At 34.4% G+C, this 21,388-nt stretch overlaps 1 protein-coding gene across 3 annotated transcripts in view; it reads right to left on the bottom strand.

The window, feature by feature from the left end:
- LOC111638110 (coiled-coil domain-containing protein 40-like) overlaps positions 1-19,855 on the bottom strand; it is a 36,691-nt gene extending 16,836 nt beyond the window's left edge. Inside the window, exons 1-4 of one of the 3 annotated variants that reach the window (XM_023383752.1) lie at positions 19,329-19,855; positions 17,517-17,620; positions 17,195-17,438; positions 6,043-6,222 (exon numbers count right to left, since the gene is read on the bottom strand). In XM_023383752.1, coding sequence (XP_023239520.1) covers positions 6,043-6,222; positions 17,195-17,257 — 243 coding nt within the window. In that variant the 5' untranslated portion in view covers positions 17,258-17,438; positions 17,517-17,620; positions 19,329-19,855. Of the gene's footprint in view, positions 1-6,042; positions 6,223-6,305; positions 6,391-17,194; positions 17,439-17,516; positions 17,621-19,328 lie in introns of those variants that run through there. The other 2 variants (XM_023383751.1, XM_023383753.1) reach the window with 2 other exon arrangements.
- Positions 19,856-21,388: the final 1,533 nt, after the last annotated feature.

The raw sequence follows: 21,388 nt of genomic DNA, 5'->3' as shown, positions 1-21,388 counted from the left end.
ATATATATTATTATTATATATACACACACAATGCCACATTTTGTTTTCAAACCGTCAATCACCATGATGTGGTTATTGTCTTGGTCTACGAATTGGAAGGTATCTGGTTTAGACCTGCTCAATGGTAAATTGGTATTGCTCTTTTATATTCACTTTCTCAAAGTTTTGAGAAAGTTCTCGTATGATAATTAACTGTTATTTGAATATTTTGGGAATGTCCCCGTGCTATAAAAGTGCGAGTTGTCAGACTAAGAGTTAGTTCCGGTACTGCGAGCTGCAGAGGTAGTATACTCTGTGGATTAATAAAGAATCCTTTCATTTTTACATAAGACTCATTATTGTCGTTCACCTCCCATCTATGCAACAATATATACATATATTGGGGCATCAGTGAATGAAGTAATATACAAGTAAATAATCAAGAAAACTTTACCTGTGGATTTTGTTACTTGATCAGCTGATCTAAACACTAAAGATTGATTGATTAAGTATGCCTTAGATCAGTGTTTTTCAACTGCTAGTCTGTTAAAAAATTTCACTAGTCCACAGAAAAATATTTGATCATACTGATGCTGGCAGAGTTGATTATGTGTGACATTTAAATAGTAATCTAGAGTTACTGTGCATGCTTCATTACAAACAGTAACTCTAGACAAGAATACATCTATACTATTATTATAAAGAGGTAAAGTTTGTAAGTTTGGATGTAGGAGGTAATCTCCAAAACTACTTATCTGATTTCAAAAATTCTTTCACCAATATTTAGAATGGAACTTCAGGGTGAACATAGGCTGTATATTATTCCATTAAACATTCATATAAATTAAAAGATAGCGTCTAGGATTAAGGCTTTTATGTCCAACAGATGGCGCTAACTCCGCGAGTATGACGACCTAAGTTTGCTTTCCTGTGAGGATGAACTAAAGCAGATCATCTTCTATTTATCTATATAAATAAAAATGTAATGTTCGTTTGTTCCTACTGATTCCTTTGAAATTTTGACACAACATTGCATTCGAATATGCACATGTTTTTATATAATATACACGTCGAAATTTCCCCCACTGGGGGGTGGAGATGGACAGGATTAAGTCTTACTGTGAAGAACTCTGCTTCTATTTACACTATTTTAGATGCGGTTTTTTGCGTTTTTGATTGCATTTTAATAGGATACATCAACAGAATATACACTAAAAAGGGATTTTTCAAAAAATTTCCCCCCATGGAGGAAGTGTTATACATTTATAATAAATACATGTAGTAAAAGTATGTGGTAGATGGAAAATGAAAAAAGTAAAAAATGGTTACCTAACACTATAGGAGCATTATATTTGTGATTTTTGTAAATGATTAGCTTCTTCTTTTTACATTATTATTATTGTGTTTAGTGGGTTATACTCGGTTCACACCGGTGGCTGTTTACTATGCAGGACCAGAGTCAAGGCATAGCAACCAAAATAAAACTAAAATTAAATAAGTGTGTCAGTGTCTGTGTCTGTATTCAGGAATTTCCTAACAATGTGGCATGTATTCAATATAATGGCCTTCTATAGTGTGATGTATGTATTTCTATTTAATTGTAATGTTCCCAGGCTTTTATGTAGTGTGTGTGGTATCACACCTGTACAGGAGAGAACAACAGGTACAATAAGCACCCTTTCCATCCTGCACAGGTGCCTTATTTCCTGGGCGAGTTCTGTGTACTTGCTAATTTTTTCAGTGAATGTGTTTTGTTCATTGTGAGTGTTTGGAATGGCTGTCTATAATGTATGTGAATTTATTGTGTTTGTCAATGAGTGTGATGTCTGGTCTGTTGTGATAAATTGTTTTATCTGTGATTATGGCTCTGTCGTAGTACATTTTGTGCGTGTTGTTTTCCAATACTGTTTGTGGAATATACTTGTAGTATGGTTCGTGGATGTCTACCAATTTGTGTTTCTTTGGAAGCTCTTGATGTATTATATTTGCTACTTGATTGTGTCTATGTAAGTAATCTGTCTGTGCCAAGAGCTTGCAACCAGAAACGATGTGTTGTATAGTTTCTGGCATGATGTGACATTTTCTGCATGTGTCATTTGTGAGTGTTGTATCTTTGAGTATGTGTTTTCTGTAGTTTTTAGTATTTATGACCTGATTATTATTATTATTAACTCATTTTTGAGATAAAATACATTGGAGCAAATAATTTTGTAATTATTAAACATTCTTTGTACTTTCCTATTTGTTTTTGGATACATTAAAGCATTTTTTGAAAACATACATTAAGGTTCCATATTACCACCCAGTTTTCCCTAAGCCTACTTTCTGACTTTTTGTACAAAAGCCTTCAAAAACCATACTTATAGTTACAATAACAAAAAATCCAATTAGGAACATTTAGTTTAATAGTTACCAGTACTTTTCACACAAAAATGTGGGTGTAGTTATGATACCTTGTTTACAATTCACTATAATGAAAATGAGGTTCCATAATACCACCTTCTCCTCGACTTGTTAAAATTACAGCAAGGTCTTGTTTTCATGTTTTTATGAATAGTTTTGTTAACTCACTCCCAGTGCTACGGAATTTGACTCTTAAGTCATCAAACCATGCTTCTCCAACTTCAGATATTTTGAACATTGAAAGTTACTATATGCTATTAGGTAAATATTGTGGTATGGTGTGATTTGAGTATTGTACTCAACATAGTTTAATAAAATTTTGCTCCATATATTTATTCTTTAAAGTAAAACCATAATTAAAATGCTTTACAAAGACATTTTAACATTTTCCTGTTAATTGTAAATAGTGTCTATGGCAGTGGTTCTCAAATGGTGTGCCATAAGAGATGGCTAAATATGCTTCAAAGATTATTAAAGTATATTTTAAAAGTAAGAAGAAACTAATCAGTACAATGATTTATAACTTCTGTGATAAACTAATAGCTAGGTTAGGCCTGTAGGGTAATGTAGCAGTCATTATAGTATATGGCTATTTATAATTTAAAATATATTATGGTAATATTTTTAAATATACAAAAAGTGTGCCAGAAGAATTTTTCATGCTTTGCAGTGCACTACAAGCCAAAAAAGTTTGAGAATCATTGGCCTAGGAAATTATCTTCACTACTTGGAGCAGAGCACAAATTTATGCAGAATTTCATTTTATGTGGTATCTATTGGCATGCAACACCTGTATAAAACAAGATTCTACTATAATACTAAAAGTTTAATGTTTTTTTTAGTTTTTTAACTTTTTCTGCTCTGTGGCATTAACTTGGTATCAGTTTAGATCAGGGCTTCTTAAACTATGGGTCGTGACCCCATTTGGGGTCGCTTAGCGAAATCTTGGGGTCGCGAGATTTTAATGCAAAATATTGAAAATAATTTATGAGTTTGAAAATGGCATGCTTTGTGTCATAGGTTTCGTGAGTTGTGTCACTTCTGGTGCAGCAAGACAACGATTCAGCAACATTGATTGTAGTGTGAACTAGTGTAGTGTTGTCGCTTTTCAATGTATTCAGTTGTCTCTGTTCCATTGTAACACAACAGTGAACTGCAGTAGTACACCATTATTGTTTTCGCAAATTTGTATATATCTTTATTTTCTATTTTTTGAGATCGCGAAAAAATCACAATCATAAATGGGGGCGTGAATAAAAAAAGTTTAAGAAGCCCTGGTTTAGATGATACTTTTGTAGTGCTGGCAGCATGGAAGAGAACAAACCCTAATAATAAAACCAGAAGAATGATTGGCAATTATGCTATCAGAAGTTGCAGCATTGATTGCAATTACTCCACTTATGAATTTATCATCATTTATGCTGGAATTTACAACACCACATCTGTAAAGATTATTTACAGTTTTATTTGCTTATATTACCAGGTCACATTTTTTTAGTGTCACTCTTGCAATTTCTGGAGTTGCTGAAGAGAGAAATTTTCATTCATTCTTTTGTGTCTGCTTAAGCCTGTCAACTAAGTATTTTAAATGTTTTTACTGAACAATTTTGTACAAAAAGCAACTGTACAAAATTGTCATCATATAGGTCAATGTAATCATGTATTATCTGCTCAAACATCTAGTCTTGCCTTCACAAATACTTTATTTGGATTACACAAGTACAGTATGAGATTTTTTCTAATTATGAATATTTTAAATTAAATTTTTGTCCAGGATTTAATTGTTATACAAGTTATAAAAATTTCTCTGGCATTGTGTAGTTTTAAAAAATATATACTGTATAACTATTGCATATTTAATCCAGGAAGAACCTAAAATATCTACTTCATTGTGTGATCTTGCAGTATGTAAAGAATGAATTGTGAAAACTTCAAAATTTTTATAATTATGAATATCATTTAAATAAATTCTCATTATAAATATTAATCTCTAGACATATTTAATTCTTGATTATAATCATCCACGGTTACTCATACTGGGGACGACTCCTACATCCATGGCCTTTATTAATCATCCACTATGGGATTCAGTTGGCTATCGCTTTACCACAGGGATGGCATATATATATGAGGAGCATTTTCATCAGGCTATCATTGAGAAGCATTATAAAGATAAATGGTGCCCTGCTATGTTGAGAGATTACTGCTGGATGAATAAAAGAGATGCTCCAAAATCAAAATATAAGAAACAAAAAGATGTCATATTTGAAGCATGTATGTGCATTTACTTTCTTATAAAAGATCTTATTAAACTCAGTGTTCTTCTCGTTATCCCTCTAACTATCAAACAAGAACAAGTCTTTCATTTTCAATGTCAGTTTTGTGTTCAGCATCCAAAATTACATAAGATTAGTTAATCATGTCTTTGTTACAAAACCACTGATAAACGGTGTTACAGTTGTGATCCAATTGCAGGCTACGTAATTCCATCACAGTACTTTAAAAATGCTATCCTACTATCCTATAAAAAAGCTAGAAGAGGCTCACTATTTTTTACAATTTTCAACATAACTTGTTTTGAGGTCTTTGAATGCTAGGCACACTTGTATAACATAGTCAAAGACTTTACAAACAACTAAAAGCATGAAGCAGGATGACCATTTCACCAACTTGTCTGACATCTGGGCCATCCTGACCCGACTGTGAGATGTTGGAGGCAGTGGATGTGTAAAAGCACACAACAAGATGGACAAGCTCTGATACCCTAGTTAAACCACTGCAACTGTGACAAAAGCATGAACAACTACAATAGCATTTTAGTCCACTATCCAGAGACAGGTGGAAGCCATGCTACAGAATTCTCTCTCTTTCTGTACCATTGGCAGCAGACAACTAACAGAGGAGAATTTGCATGCACAGCAACCATTATGCATTCTGTTATTGACATCCACTCATTGGCCAAGTGGATAAAACCACTAAACACTAGTAATTGGTTGTAAAAAAAAAAATTTGAGAGAAAATTGCAAACAAGATTAAAAAGTATAATTATAATATCATGACTATTGAATGTGATAACAAATGGAGAAACTTAAAAAGAACATATACAATATGGTAATAAAGACTAAAGAAAGTGCTATTGCGAGGTCTTTTTTTGAAAAAATTGAAAAATACTAGGGAAGAAGATAATGCAGGCCCAAAACCTGTAACACTGATGTCTTCTCTAAAATATAATGGATGGAAATCATAAAATACATCAAGATATACTCTAGAACTATCTGATAATCTCTATTCATCAAAATATACTCTTTGTGATTATCATCTATTTGTAACTCTCCATAAGTAGCAATGGAAGAAATAACAGGTGAAGATAACATCCAAGGAAACAAAGGCAATCAGATGATATCCCATAAAAATTACAAATGGCAAACAAAGGAAATTAGACAAATGAAGTCCCAAATGATTTAAAAGTGCAATGCAAGAAATGACAGAAGAATAATACTAGATTGAGTACTTTATAAAATGCTACATTGAACAGCTAGTTCATTCATTTTAAATTTTATACCTTTATATTAATAATTTATGAATGCCTTATTTAAAGCATTTTAATTTATTCACATCATAAATATTTTAATATTAAAATATTAAATATAATTACATTACCAATTGTTTGATTTTTTCCTGTAGTTTCTCCAAATTTTGACATGCAGATTTATACGTTTTATTACATTTTAACTTAAACAATATATTCAATTTTTCCTTTTCTTTAGTATCCATTTCTGATTTTCTTTTCTGAGTTTCTTCTAAAAGTTTGTGATAAGACTTTTCTTGAAATTTCACTTCCTAAAATAAGAAAATGTGTATTTATAAGGCTGTATAAATAATTATAATTTTATGATTGTATTGTTAATATAGTCACTACATACTTGCCATTGTTTATTACTGAATTTTCTTGCTTATACAGTAATATTAGTGTATGTTTGCTACTTTTTTCTCAAATTTTAAGATTCATTTATGTTAGGTCTGTAATTGGACTGCTATTTTCAAATTGCAAAACTACACATCTCCATTGTTGTATGTCTGTCCTTCATTAATCTTGAGAACAGAATTAGATAAAAATTAGACCCAAACCAGATATCAAGACCATATATGGAAAGCTTACAGGCCAGAGACCCCAATTAACAATACACAAACTTCTAATCTAGACCAGAAGTCATATGATTTAAATTCAAAATTTTCTTGAAAATGGAGTTAGATGACTGGCATGACTTGATTGTTATCAGGAAAAGTACAATGTACAGGGGTAAGACACTGTTAAAATCGAACCAAACCTGGGACCTTTGTTCTGTTCTATTCTCCACCTTTACTACTACAGTAGAGCATCAATTATCCGACTCAACTGGGGACTGGGGTTGGTCGGATAATTGAAAAGTATGAAAAAATCCATTATTAGTGTAGTATATTATTATATCCCATGTAATTAGTATATTAGTATATCGCTATTAACCTACTTCACGTTGAATTTTCCTCCATGTTAAGCCTATCAAATTTTTTTTTAAATAATAATCATCGCTATTGTATTGTTAAAAATTAGAAAATTAAGCCTGGTTTAAATACTGGCTCCCTTTCATGGTCAATCCAGTGTTGCCAGCTAAAACACGTAAAAATAATATTAAAGTAGCCAAGACATAGCCAAATATTGTAGCGCCACATCACTAGCGGGTATTTGAATTTGCTGACTAGAACGCGGTCGGTTAACCGAGGTGACGGTTAATCGGGGGGTCAGATAATCGATGCTCTACTGTACTTCAATTTTCCATATTAGTTAAAGTGACCAGATTTTCTGAACTTAAACCTGAATGTTCTAAAAATTGAAGGTAGCAAATATAGGGTGTGAGGTTGTTATTTAAATGATTTCATTGCTTAATAATGTTATTGTCTATATCAATGACTAATATTTACTTATAAATAAAAACAGGATAATCTGGGGCATTTTATTTAAAACCAGGACATTTTTCCAAGCCAGGACAAAGAGCCAAAAACCAGTCCAGTTAATCCAGGACATTTGGTCACTTTACATGTTAGCTGTAAGTTTAGTTTTAAGGATTAGTTATAAGAATTTTACTTTTGTAACAACTATTTTTTTCTTGTTTATTGTACAAGTTAGAAATATTGAGATTCGGTATGTCATGGTTGTATATAAAAGTTTGTAATTGTTCCACCTGCAACGTGGTTTCAGGTACTACTGAAGTAATTGTCCTAGAGCTGGCATCCTTTATTGTACCTGTTAATGATACATCACATATAAATAAAATAATTTTTTTTTTCATATCTACTGTGTGTTTGGTTTATTAGGATGATAAAACACACATCTGAGGCCAATCCTACAATGTTCTCTTCAATATCTTCTTGAACACTGGTCTTTTTCTACTCAGTGGAAAAAGGCTAGTGATTCCCAAACTCACCAGCACTGACACTTACAAAAAATACAGGCCAATCTGCCTTCTCCCAACTCTGGGAAAAATGTTAGATGGTCTAATGATTAATAGGATCACATGGCATCCACACAAGAGTAGAGCCCTGCATCAGAATCAATTTGGTTTCTCTAAAAACAAAGGTACAGTAGATGCCATCCATCAGGTCGTTAACTAGATCCACCAGGCTAAACAAAACAATCAACATACTGCAATTATCACTGTTGACTTTAGAGGTGTCTTCAATCGTGCCTAGTGCCCTTTTATCCTGCACATATTACATGCTCATCACTGACCTCAAAATCTTTACAAACTTATTCAGTTCTATCTTAGCAACAGAAGTGCAGGTGTTTATAAAATACAAAATAACAGTCATACCCATCACTCGAGGCTGTCCTCAGGGATCCAGGTCTGGTCCTGGTCTCTGGAACAGCCTATAACTCTATTCTGCACTTAAACGACACCCTGCCTCCTGGCTGCCGCATACAGGGCTAGGCAGACGACACAATTATCCCAGCTTCACACAGGAACAGTGAATGCTTACAGGACATATGCAAAGACATTCTCAATAACATTCACCAGTGAGTATTAAACATAGGCAACCCATTAACACAGACAAATGCGAAAGCATGATAGTTGGTAGGAACGCATCACTAGTCAGAAAGCTTACTCTTCGAATAGGTGCTCACAGAATAAAGCAAACAATGGAAATTAAATATTTAGGTGTTATTCTTGATGAGAGACTTAACTTCACACCCCACATCAAATACATCATAGACAAAGTTAAAAGATGGTCAACACCCTCATTAGTATTGCTAGGAACACATGGGGCCTTAGTCCTAACACTACTAAGCTTATTTACAGGGGTGCAATTCAGCCAGCACTGCTCTATGCCATACAAGTCTGGGGCCACATGGCTGACAAAGTCCATAACCATAAAAAACTGTTATCTGTTCAAAGGATTGCAGCTCTCTGCATTTGTAAGGCTTATAGGACCACACCCACTAGTGTACTTTTGGTAATGTCAGGATTGACTCCTATTGAAATTAAAGGCATTATTTAGCAGGAAAATCTCATCACCTTACCCTGGCGAGACTATAGCGACTTGGATGTAGACAAAATGTTTAGAGTAGGTAAGATTCCCCCCAGTTTGACCTTGATTGATGATATCAAAAAATTCAGCATAAACAAAAATACCCTCCCAACTTACGATTACCACCCCTCCCACCAGTTTGCCCCTGACATTTACTTCAAAGATCCAGGTGATCATCCCATGTTTAGGATTTAAACTGATGGTTTCAAGATGGGTGATGATGTAGGTGCCGCTTTTATAATTTACTCCAACTTAGGCCACAATCTTCACAATGCTTGCTTCCATCTAGGTACACACTGCTCAATAGAACAGGCGGAAACTTTAGCTATTTATATGAGCTTAATTCACATTAGGCATAGGAATGACAAAAGACACTACCTTACACTAACGCATTTATTCTGACAGTAGGATAGCTTTACACAGGATTGCAAAGTCTGATAGCCGCTTAAAACTCGTCCATCTCATACACCACATTCTCAGACACTTAGATAACAACATTAGAATAGATTTCCAATGGGTCCCAGATCATGCGGGGGTTCTTGGCAAGGAGACCACTAACCATCTTGCCAAACAAGCTGCAAAGACTTCAGTCACTAGTACTTTCGGTTACATTCTTACCTCGTACATCAAAAATCACGTCAAGAAGCAAATCCTCATTCTCTGGCAAGATAGCTGGGACAATGATACCACTGGTAGGCTCACCTACACTTTCATCCCCAAGATTGACACTACTGCGACTCTTTGCTACTTTCATGCTAGTTACACCCTCACTCAGGTACTTACAAGACTCAGCAACTTTAAGCAATAATTGCATAGATTTAACCTAGGGGATAATCCACAATGCGATTGTGGTATTCAGGAGGACCAAACACCACTTTACTTAGTTTTTTGCTGCAATATGTACAGTCACATTAGGGATAGTTTAATGAGAGCTGCTATTCTTGAAGGGTACAACTGGCCTTGTAACCTGCACAAATTCATTCACACGCATACAATGTTCCACTTGTATCCCTTGAGAGCACTCACTCTGGGGAGCATGGATGACAATTAGCTTTCCCTTGCTTTGTTTCAACTGTTGGTATACAGCTGCCTTTCAATTTTGTATTTTAATTCTTATTTTCTATCTTCTTTTTCAGTCTAAATTCAGTTAGTTTAAGTTAGTCCTAGTTATAAATTAGATTAGGGACTCTTAGCTTGGTTTTCGGTTAAGTTATGATAGGTTATGTTATATTAGATTAGGGTTTGTTAGCTTTAGTCACTTAGTTAGGTTTATCTTAGGTTATGGAAGGTTAGTTTAGTTAGTAAGTTAATATTTAAAAAATAAATGAATCAAATAATAATAAAGAATTGGGGTCTTGCTCATTTGTCTTCTGTCAGTTTGTTCATCTCATCTAGTTTTTCGTTGTGTTCGTTTGTTTTTTGTGCTGTCTGTCTAGCTGTTAAGTAGTATTAAGATTCGTGATTGCATTCAGTTTTATTAGTATTAAGTAGATATATCTTCCTACTAACAGCCACTTGGCACTAACTTCTACACTTAACTATTTGTGGCGGCTCTCATTATTGGTGTTTGCTACACTCAGGTTTTCTTTTAGATCCTTCAGGGGACTACGGCCTTGCAGCCTAAAAACTGCATACCAACATCAAACATAAAGGGTACAGTAGCCATATGTACACCATTTAGAGGGATCTTACCTTTCTCTACTATCTATCTCCTCTCCCTCATCCTTCCCCCCCGTTCCCTTACCCTCTTTTCTTTGCTGGCTAAACATTTTGTGTACAGCCGATGTCTTTCTTGTATGTATGTGTGTTTGGTTTGTTGTATGTTTGCCTTAGTGGGCTAACAAAAACCTTTCTTATCTCACATAACAATTATGTTTCTCAAAAAAATTCAAATCTTTTGCATTCTCCATATGAATAAACTAGAAATTCTAGCTTTCAATTTGCTCCAGAAAAATCAAAAATTTACTGTATTAAGTAAACAACTGATGAACAACTTATGAAATATTTCTATAGTATAGTCAGATGAAAAATTTGCTTCAAGGAGCAAATTTGGCAACGCCATCAAGTGATGCCTGAAATTAGTTTCAAACGTTACCATTGACATCTCATCAGAAAAGATTTTAGCTTGTTCTGTATTCATTTTAAGTGTTATATACAAGCTCTCAACAGCAGACAGCCATCAAGAGCCTGTATGGAACCCAGGTAGAGCAACCATCTTTATGCTTTGTTTTTTTGAACAAATGAAATACATTGCTGTTTATTAATAAAGAAACATTCTGTCTTAAAAGTATTATTTTTTATTAGTAAAAATAATATCAATTTTATAAGGTTTGGAATCACAACAGACCCCTAAGTTTTCTCCAGGCCTGGGAAAATTGCCCATCTTACTTTTCTCAATGATTCTATTTTCTTTTTTTTCTTTGAACCAGGCCACACCGAAAGGCATAGTAGCCTGAGAAGGAAAGGACGAAGAGAGGTGGGGAAGGATCAATCAAGACGGGCAAGCAATCTAAAATAACATATTTTTGAAAAAGGTAAGAGCATGGATCTGAAGATAATGCAGAAAAATGCTCAGAGGATAAGGATATCTTGCCAAAAAGAAAATGCCCTTGGTTAANTTGCAAAAGGTAAAGCATGGATCTGAAGATAATGCAGAAAAATGCTTAGAGGATAAGGATAACTTACCAAAAAGAAAATGCTCTCGGTTAATAATGCTTTTAGTGATGACGAAGAAAACATTGTTTAATTTATATTAATATGTATCACTTAAGAAAATTTTAATAAAGATATTTATCTTAATTATGAAAATATAATAGCATGTTTTTTAATTTTTGGAACCTAATCCCCCCTTTTCATACTAGTTCTTTGTTTCGTATAGCACGGATTCACATAACACGGCAATTTTTTGGAACATAACTCCTGTGTTATATGGGGGTTACCTGTATATAGAATTTCCAGATCTTCATCTCGACAAGTAGATTGATTGGAGGAAGCCCAGTAATGGCGAGAAGGGCACACATAGGCCTCTTTGGCTATAGGTATGGCTGCCAGCCTCTGAACAGACCACAGTTACCTCCTAATATGGACTCTTAGCCACCCCACCCAGAAATCACACCTGGGCGTGAAAGCTGGGACCATAGCATCCATGAAAATGGTCTTAGAGGCCCGGGAGTCAAGCCCCAAAATATTCCTGGAAATTGACCTGAGAGAGTACCCTGCCTTAGTGACCCTGTCAAAAATCTCCTTAATATGCATGGTCCAGTTGAGTTTGTTATCTATGTTGATGATAAGATAATGAATGTGGTCATTGATCTTAATCCTGTTCCCATCTATGGTCAAAGATGGTTTCTGGCCAGGGGATTAGACCTGGGAAAAAGAATGCCCGTGCATTTTTTGGCATTTAAAACTAGCTTGTTCTTATTGGTCCAGATAGTGATGAACTGTAGGACGTTGTTCATTTCTTGTTGTAGGAGCTCTTGGTTGGCATGAGACAAGACGACAGTGTCGTCTGTGTAGGCCTGAATAAGCAGGTCCAGGGTGGTAGGGGCATGCTGAACAATATCAAATATGCTGTTATGCAGTATGTTCCAGAGGAAGGGTCCAGCCTTCAACCACTGGACACAAACTCTGTTAATCTTCTGGCTGTGCATAACTTGGCCATTGTAGATACTGCTAACTTGCCTCTCAGATAAGTAGCTACTAAGAAGATTATACATGTTTTTTGGGCAGCCAGAATCAAGGAGGAGATTCTGAATCCCCAACCACCAGGCACGATCAAAAGCACCCTTACAGCCGATTGCAGAGACAACGTTTAGAGACCAATGGCGGTTTACAGATTGGGTAGTGCAAAAAAATTTCACTGCAGAGATGGCATTTCTTGCCTGCCACAATGTAGACAGTGATTAGAAACAAGTTATTTGACCTACTTTCTAGACTCACTTGACAGAGAGTTTAGAGGGCTTTTTAATTTGAGTGGTAGCTTTGTTTGTGGAAAAGTTTAGATAAAAAATAGATATCATTCCTTTGATAAATGTTGTAAATGGTACAAATTGACAAAATTATTCATTAATTAATTGCTTGGAGCAAAAATAACAAAATTAAATACAGTGGTGCCTCGTACAACGTACTTAATCCGTTCCAGGTGCATGTCCGTTAAGTGAAACGTCCGTTATACGAAACGCATTTTCCCATAGAAATACATAAAACATATAATTAGTTCCGCAGCATAAAATAACCGTACTGTACCATAAGAAATGAAAATGGAGCAGACACCAATTATGCCGGGTAGTCAGATGTTGTGAGGAGGAGGTGGAAGAACACTTTCTTTACACATTCATACAGATACAGACTTTTTACACATTGCAGCGGGTCTTTTTTTATTGTTTTTTTAATTGGAGTCAGATTCAGGAGAGGCTATGGAACTTGTAGGGTCAACTTCTTGTTTCATCCTTTGTTTTTTGCCCGCTGGCTTCTTGAAAAACATGACCAAGGTGGTCTGTTTCTCTTTCTTCTTTAACACCTGTCGGAAATGACGGACAAAGGTGTCATCGTAGAGATCATTGATCCTGTTGGCCTCAGCTCTGTTAGGATAATGAGTGTTGGTAAACTCCTGAACCTCTCCCCATTTGACAAGAAAGTTTTTGTCAACTTTCACTCCTGATGATTTCTTGCTTTGTTTCAATTGAAATCACCTTTCTGATTTTTTAGAAGCCATGATGCATTATAAATGACTTAACTTGCCAGATTATATAATACGAATAATTCTTTATTAATTAAGATCAATAAACACTTCTACGAGCTACTCTCGCTCCGTTTCTTTTTTACAACCTCTTTTCGTCCCGCCACCTCGGCATCTACACAATTACATTTCGTTTATTTAAATTGTCAACATACATTACATTACATTTAATGTTTATTTAAATCATAAACATATATTACATTACATTTCTACTTCAGATATACTAATAATACATTCTAATAATACTAATATATCCTAAAAATAGCAGATTGTCATTGGCAACGGCAAAAGAGTGGAAACATCATTTGTACTTGTTCGAAGAAAGTCCATTGTTCGTCTCACATAACTGCCGAACGGAAAGTCCGTTGTTCGCAGCAAGTCCGTTGTTCGAGTCACGTAACGGTCAAACAGAAAGTCCGTTATTCGAGGCGTACGTTATACGAGGCACCACTGTACTTTAAATTTGTTTTAAATGTTTCAATTCCAATATTCAAATGGGTGAAGACTTAAAACTACAATTCATTTAAATCAGATGCATTTATTTACAATTCGAGTATCGTGTCAGTTATAAAACGTTAATGAATTTCAGGGTCATTGTACTGTTAAACAAACGAGACAATTTTAATAATTACTGTTTATAGATACAAAAAATGTAATATTAATTAATATAAAAATATTTAAAATTACTCATTTCGATAGTTACAAAGGGAGACAGTAGTAAGATGTTGAAATAATTCCTTAAAAATCTATTCTGAAGACGAATTTCAAATTTGGTATAAATTTTCTAAATATGGATTTGTTCGTATTTTAAACCGTATTGACAACAAAATTAAATATAGAAATGGAAAAGGATTGTCATTAATTGCCGAACAATGGTTTTGATGGCCTTAAGATTTTATTTCTGGAAGCTTTCCAAATATAGCTGGCGACCATTTCTGACGTCACAAACAAATAACCCGATTGGCCAAATGACTCCTAAAACAGGAGTAATAGTGAAGAAATTAACAGCCAATCTTTAGTTTGTTTAGAGAGCGTTCAGAAATAGATGATCGTCGTCTTTGCAATGCATTTTAAACCGCGGTTCAGCCAGCCAACGTCTATAGGCCATTCTGTTGATAAACGTCGTTTAACATAAACTTTGTCTCTGCAATTGGATGTTAAAGTCCAGGGAGATCAGAAGGGTGTGCCGGTTTGTTTTCTTGGCCTTGTTAATATATGGCACAAGATTGGCAAGGGTATGAACCATGCTTTTACCCTTCCTAAACCCATACTGATGGTGATTTATCAGCTTTTTGTGTTCATAGTGGTAGGTTACCCTGTTGGCTTGAAGGGCATCCGAAATTTTCCCAATGACTGAGAGAAAAGAAATTGGCCTGTATCTCTTGGGTGAAGTAATATGGTCTTCAAGGGATTTTTTGAGGAGCTTGATAGATGCCTTCTTCCACTCCCTGGAGAAGTAACCCATCTCAAGGCATTTGTTACAGAGTGGAGAAGGTGGTGGGGGTAGCTCTAAAGGTATGCTTAGCCATCAGACCTGTTATATGATCCAGGCCCGGGGCCTTCCTGGGATTGATCTGTTCGAATTCATTGGCAATCTCCTCTATGGTGAAAAGAGGGTCGTCAGTGGTGTTACTGTCCCAGAGGGAGTTCTTCCTAGATTCCCTTTGGTAAGGGGTGTCAAGGTATGGGTCATCTGTGGGGAAGAGGCTGGTATAGATTGTCCTGAGCGTGTCAGAGATGGATTCTGGTGGTCCGTTGATGGACTAAGGGTAGGAGGGAGGCTAGTGGTTCTCTCCTTCTTGACTGTGATGTAGTATGCAGTCGACCAGGGTTCCTTACTTGCATCTGAGCAGAACTTCCTCCAAGAGTCTATCCTAGCCTGGTTAATAGCCTTTTTGTAGTTCTTGAGAATATTGATATAGTCTTGACAAAGGGTTTCCTGTCTTGAATGGTCAGTCTCACACCTGAACTTCTGCCTGGCTACCCTTGTGTCTTTTCTCTTGCGGTTTAGGTTGCAGTGCCACCAGAGAGTATCCTTTTTATACACTCTGATGGTGATTGAAGTCCAATAGGCAGAATGGATCTTATCTCAGAGAGTCGTGACTATGTTGTCAACTTCCACATTTGTAGTAATATTGATAATTTGGGGAGGAGCCCAAATATTTTTCAGGGTATTTTAGAAATTTTCCCAGATTGTCCTGTGAGTGATACTGATTTTACATTGTACTTGGAGTCCATACAACTCTGTCTGGATGTATGTATGATCACTGGCAGTTTGATGGTCTACTGTGCTGCACTTTAGACCTTGACTCATGGTGCTGTTGTTGGCCAGGCAGATGTCCACTCAGCTTTTGGAAGCGGGCTGGTGTTGACAGAGTGAAGGCTTGCCACAGCCATCAGTTCCAACATGACCCTGCATCTGGGATCTTTGACTTCAACACTAAATCGTTGATGTGGCAGCGATTCGGTGTTGAAGTCCCCAGTGATGAAAACATTTTTGCCATCCAATGTATTGGTGGTCTGCCCCAGAAAATGCAGGGCAGGCTCCAGTGATTCCAATGGAGAGCAATAGGAGATAATATATACAGCAATGTCAGGGAGCTCCACAGCAATAGTGTAGTATTGATACTTATTACAGTGGTTTTGAACCAACCTTGCATTGATGTTTTTGTTGCATATCACAATCCCAATCTTGGGAGTAATGGAATTTGAGGAAGTGTGTACTGAAGATTGCCAAAATGGGCCACTTTGCTCTGTGCCAGATAAGGCTCCTGCATACAAAGAATGTCAATTCCCTCTTCCATAGAGATATGGAGGGCCTCAGTGTTTGCTGTTTTAGACCGTTGCAGATTAATTTGAAGAATCCACAGCTTGCCTGTAAACTTGGTATCCTTGTGATCCATAATAGAGGGCTGGAAGGACAGGAAATAGAAGAGAACCCAAAGAAGTCCCTAATTATTCATACATTGTGACAGAGATTTGTCTAATTCGGTATTTAAGAAGACGGGCACACACATTTGAGAAAGCATTGTGGTTGATCATTACTTGTTTTCCTTCGGGAAGGGCCTCATGGCATGGCAATTTGCACATTTCGGTTCCTTGCCTACCTGTCACAGCCCTTGAAAGAGTGTCTCAATGACCTATTAGCAGAGTAGTATTATGGCTGTTTTGTGGCATTGCAAAGTCTATCTCACACAAGTAAATGTTTTGTTTGATCATCTAGTACAGTGATCTCCAAACTTTTTTGATCGCGTACCCCTAAGACAAAAATAATTATAAGTTGTACCCCCTATAATATAATATAATTCCTGCTAAATTTCCTGCTACACACAATTTGAATTTTTTCTGTGTACGATCACAAGCCTACTTCTTCAGGAGAATGACTGTGTGCTGTCTGCAGTCTGTCTAATTTTACAAAGTATTTTAAAAAGAAACTTGGCATATCCCCAAATATCACTTTGCATATCCCACTTTGAAGACACTGATCTAGTATAATAAAATATTAAATACCTGATTTATCTTTTGATAATTATTTTCTAATTCATCCATTGAACATTTTAATAAAATATACATCTGAAGAATATGTTGTATATCTTCCTCAGTATTTTCTTTTAAATTAGATAAATGAAGAAATTCAGATTTTCTTTGTGAAATTAATAAATTTTGTTGTTCATTTTTTTCTAATTCTTTCTGGATTTCTGAATTATAACTTTTTATTTCTCCCTTTACTTGTTGAATATGAGCTTGGTTTTCACTGAAATTTAAATTTTATATGTTTAAAAATATATATATATTATTTTTAATTTCTTAAAAATCACATTTATCAAATTACCTGATTACTGTTTTTAATGAAGATAATAATTCATCTCTTTTAGTCGATGTAAATAGCCAGGTTTTCCACTGTGATAAAAACTGTTTATATTCTAAATTTACTACCTAAAAATATATAAAATTTGTTTAAATTTTAATTAATAATGACTTCAAATTTCTAAAATTACTTTTTCAAATCAATTCAAACAGATTTTAAATAGATTTAAAAGTACATAATCTTTACAACTTTACATTATTATTCATATAACTTAAATTTGTTTTCTGCCTGAATTTGCTTAAAAAATATATTGAATAAAATAGTTAATTTATATTTATGAGAATTCAAAATTTGTTAAAAATTTTTTAATTTAAATTTCAAACTAGTTCTAAAGAAATGATAACAAATATACAAATGCAGCATTACGGTTTACTCCATGTAGATTTACTTAGCCATATTTACAGTTTGGAAATTATTGTATTTCAGCATATCAACTTTGATAAGTATAATAATTGCTTATTTAGGCTATGCAGCTAAAACTTTATTCATTTACCGAATAAGAAAAAAGTGATTATAGAGTAAGGCTTAAATAGCATTACTATGATTTGCAATGCTAAAAAGTAATGAACTTCATTATGATTAAGCTGTAAGAATTGTTTTATGTTAAAGACAAAAATATTGCCAATATAATGGAAATATGCAAAATAGAGGGCAACAAGAAGGCTAACTGTAGCAATAATTATCTAAAGAACAAAAATGCCAAAAAATTTCAAATTGCTTAAAAATTTGTGTAGATTGACTCTTCACTTGTACTGTATTAACCTTAATTAATTTATGATATATTTATTTTTTTATTTGCAATAGATTGCTTCACAACAATTTTGTAGGAGACTAATTAGATTGTAAAATTACAAAGTCTATCTACTGTATCTGTCTGAGTAATTTAAAAAATCCTAATTTTTCTTTCCACCCAACTTCACAATTCATTTTATAGTTCACTTTCCAGTTGTAATTCATTATTTACTTTGGCTTTGTGTAATAACTTGTCTCTTTTAATAAACTTTTAACCAAAATACTCCGCATAGATTTCTCATTGCCACAACCAAACTTGCCCGAGTAGCCAAAAATATTAATTCAAGAGTAAAATCGATGCTGGTTTTCTCTAAGGTTGTATATCTTTAGTATCATAAGTAATATGATAGATTATGTACGACAGATAATATATTTTGCCATTTATTAATTATTATTAAGAGAGTTCAAGTATGATATTATTTAATTATTTTTATTCCAATGAAACTGTGTTTTTTTTATTTCCTTTTACTTTTCATAGACATGATGTAGTGACACTTTTTAAACACTTGGCAGATTATTCATCTTTTATTAGGTTGGGACGCTAATTACAAGGCACATTTTGGGCTCCAGCCAATGTTCCCTCTAAGCTGCGCGACTGTGCACTGCTCAAATTGTTGCCGCACACGAGAATTTATGTGCCGCGCAGGGGTGAACCGCCGGGAAGGTCGGGAATTGTCTTCTCTCCCTGTATGGACAACAGGTCATTAAACCTGCTCACTGTCAGGATAGCTTGTTTTACGATAACGGTCCCTTTGGTTGGGACTCAAATGTCAGGCGAGTCCCAACAGGATTTTCAAAATTCAGGAGAGAATTTTGGGATCGACGATAAGGTGAAGGGCATGATCGAGTAAAGGAGTCTACCATTTATAACAAATACAGTATAACAACAATTTATTAAACTAAGCAAAATGAACAAAAAGACTACACAAATAGCATTTCTAAACCGCCTAATTTCTCAAGAGAGAATTTCCATGCTTATCATACCTCTTTGTAGGTTCCTTGACGAGTAAGTCCGTAGAAGCCCTTAATTTGTCCAAAGAAAAGGAGGTTTTATCCAATAGAGCACAAATTTACAAAGTTTGCGACTTTGGTGATGATCTGTTATCATCGATCGTAGATTGGAGTTTGGCGGGTTTGGAGAATTGGCGCAATGTTGTCGGTCCGGCGTTCGTTAAGAGACTCCCCCGAGAGGGGGTAAGAACTGTCTTTTATAGCTTTTTGTGGGGAATTTCCACCATGTGATCAGATGTTCATGAGTTAAAGGTTATAGGTGTCCCAGGGACTTAAAACAAGTGACGAAAGTTGGATGTTAACCATAAACTTTTCTGCAAAATGAGCTGCACGTTCTGCAGAGAACAATAGATGTTGATAGTTATGACAGGAAGGTTTACACATTTCCGGCTAAGATCGGTTTTTTTTCTAGTTCATTACATAAACGAAAGTAAATTAATTAAAATTTTTGTTAATAAAAGGGCATAATTTTCATTACTAAAATTCCAGATCTCACACAGGCGAGCATGCACACCGATTTGAATTTTTGTTTACATATTTCTCACTCTGTCTGTAACATGATTATTGCTGCGTATATTTCGATTAAATACATTAAATCAGTGACAAAAGATAATATTTCATATGAAAGTATGTTTTAAAATGAATTTTAATCTCTACTTTTAAAATTTAAAATTTAAAACTTGCACATAAATTAATGTGTGTTATATTAATTAACATTAGAACACTAAAAGTAACAAAATGTAATCAGTTATTATCTTTTCTGTAAATTAATAAGCAATTAATATTACATGTGACAATCATAATTACTCATAGTACAATAGGTAAAACACATTGAAACACTTTAAATTTGTTGAAGTGTGACAATAGTTCTGCTTTATGTTTGGGAAGTCTATTTTAAGGTCTGGTTTGAATCCTCTGCTATCTTTCATAAGTTAATCCGCAAAGTTACAGTGCGATTTTAACGATGACGTAGATAATACTCTATCAGATTTGTTTATAAATTTTATAAATTATGATATTCCCATAACACGCCACTAGATGTTATTTATATATCTACTGTTAGATTTATATTTTATAAAACTTGAAAAGCATAAATAAGTTACTTCTATTTGGTCCTTAATCGTGTGAGGGTTTAAACCGATTCGAAATGATTACGCTAAAGGTTATTCACTTATTGCCTAGGGCGGTAAGAATAAAAAAAGTATCTATTGTATTTCTTAAATCAATAAATTCTTGAATGAGACATAAAACTATAAACCGAAACTAGTTTCTGCTATTTTTTTGTGCAACTGTAAACGGAACTCAACATTTATTAGTTTATTNTACTGGACACAGAAAAACTGATCCAAACCTGTACCATATTACAAAACTTATGCCAGTTCCTGCATTGGAAGACAGTGAAATTGAAGATGATGGAGATGATTAGCGAAAATTATACTGAAAATTTTCTTCCCCAGGGGGGAGATGTAAAGTGAAAAATCTCTCTTTCAATTAATTAAATTAAAAAACAACTTTATCCACGCGTCGCGCTGTCATCGACATGAGACATAAGAAAAAACAATATGGCGTAATTGATACATGGTGAAGCGGGAAAAGATAAATAATAAAAAGAAATTGATATAGTGAGGAATAAACTTTAAATGTCGTTTCTTTGTTTACANAAACAACTTTATCCACGCGTCGCGCTGTCATCGACATGAGACATAAGAAAAAACAATATGGCGTAATCGATACATGGTGAAGTGGGAAAAGATAAATAATAAAAATGAATTGATATAGTGAAGAATAAACTTTAAATGTCGTTTCTTTGTTTACAGGTGAGAGTGTAGATTACATTTCAGAAGTGTTATTTCGGTAATGTAACTTTAAAACTAATAAAATAAAACAACTTTGTTTACAGAGCAACACATCGTGATTTATTTCATTTGTCAAATAATTCCTTTTTGAAGAAATATTTGAAGAAATTAAAAACCTTATATATATATTAAAGAATATAATATATTATAATATAATATATAATATATTATATTATA

The sequence above is a fragment of the Centruroides sculpturatus genome, unplaced genomic scaffold (assembly GCF_000671375.1).
Source record: "Centruroides sculpturatus isolate CEXI.00-Female unplaced genomic scaffold, Cexi_2.0 scaffold937, whole genome shotgun sequence".
NCBI classification, from domain to species: domain Eukaryota; kingdom Metazoa; phylum Arthropoda; class Arachnida; order Scorpiones; family Buthidae; genus Centruroides; species Centruroides sculpturatus.
This window is presented reverse-complemented; position numbering and strand designations above follow the sequence as displayed.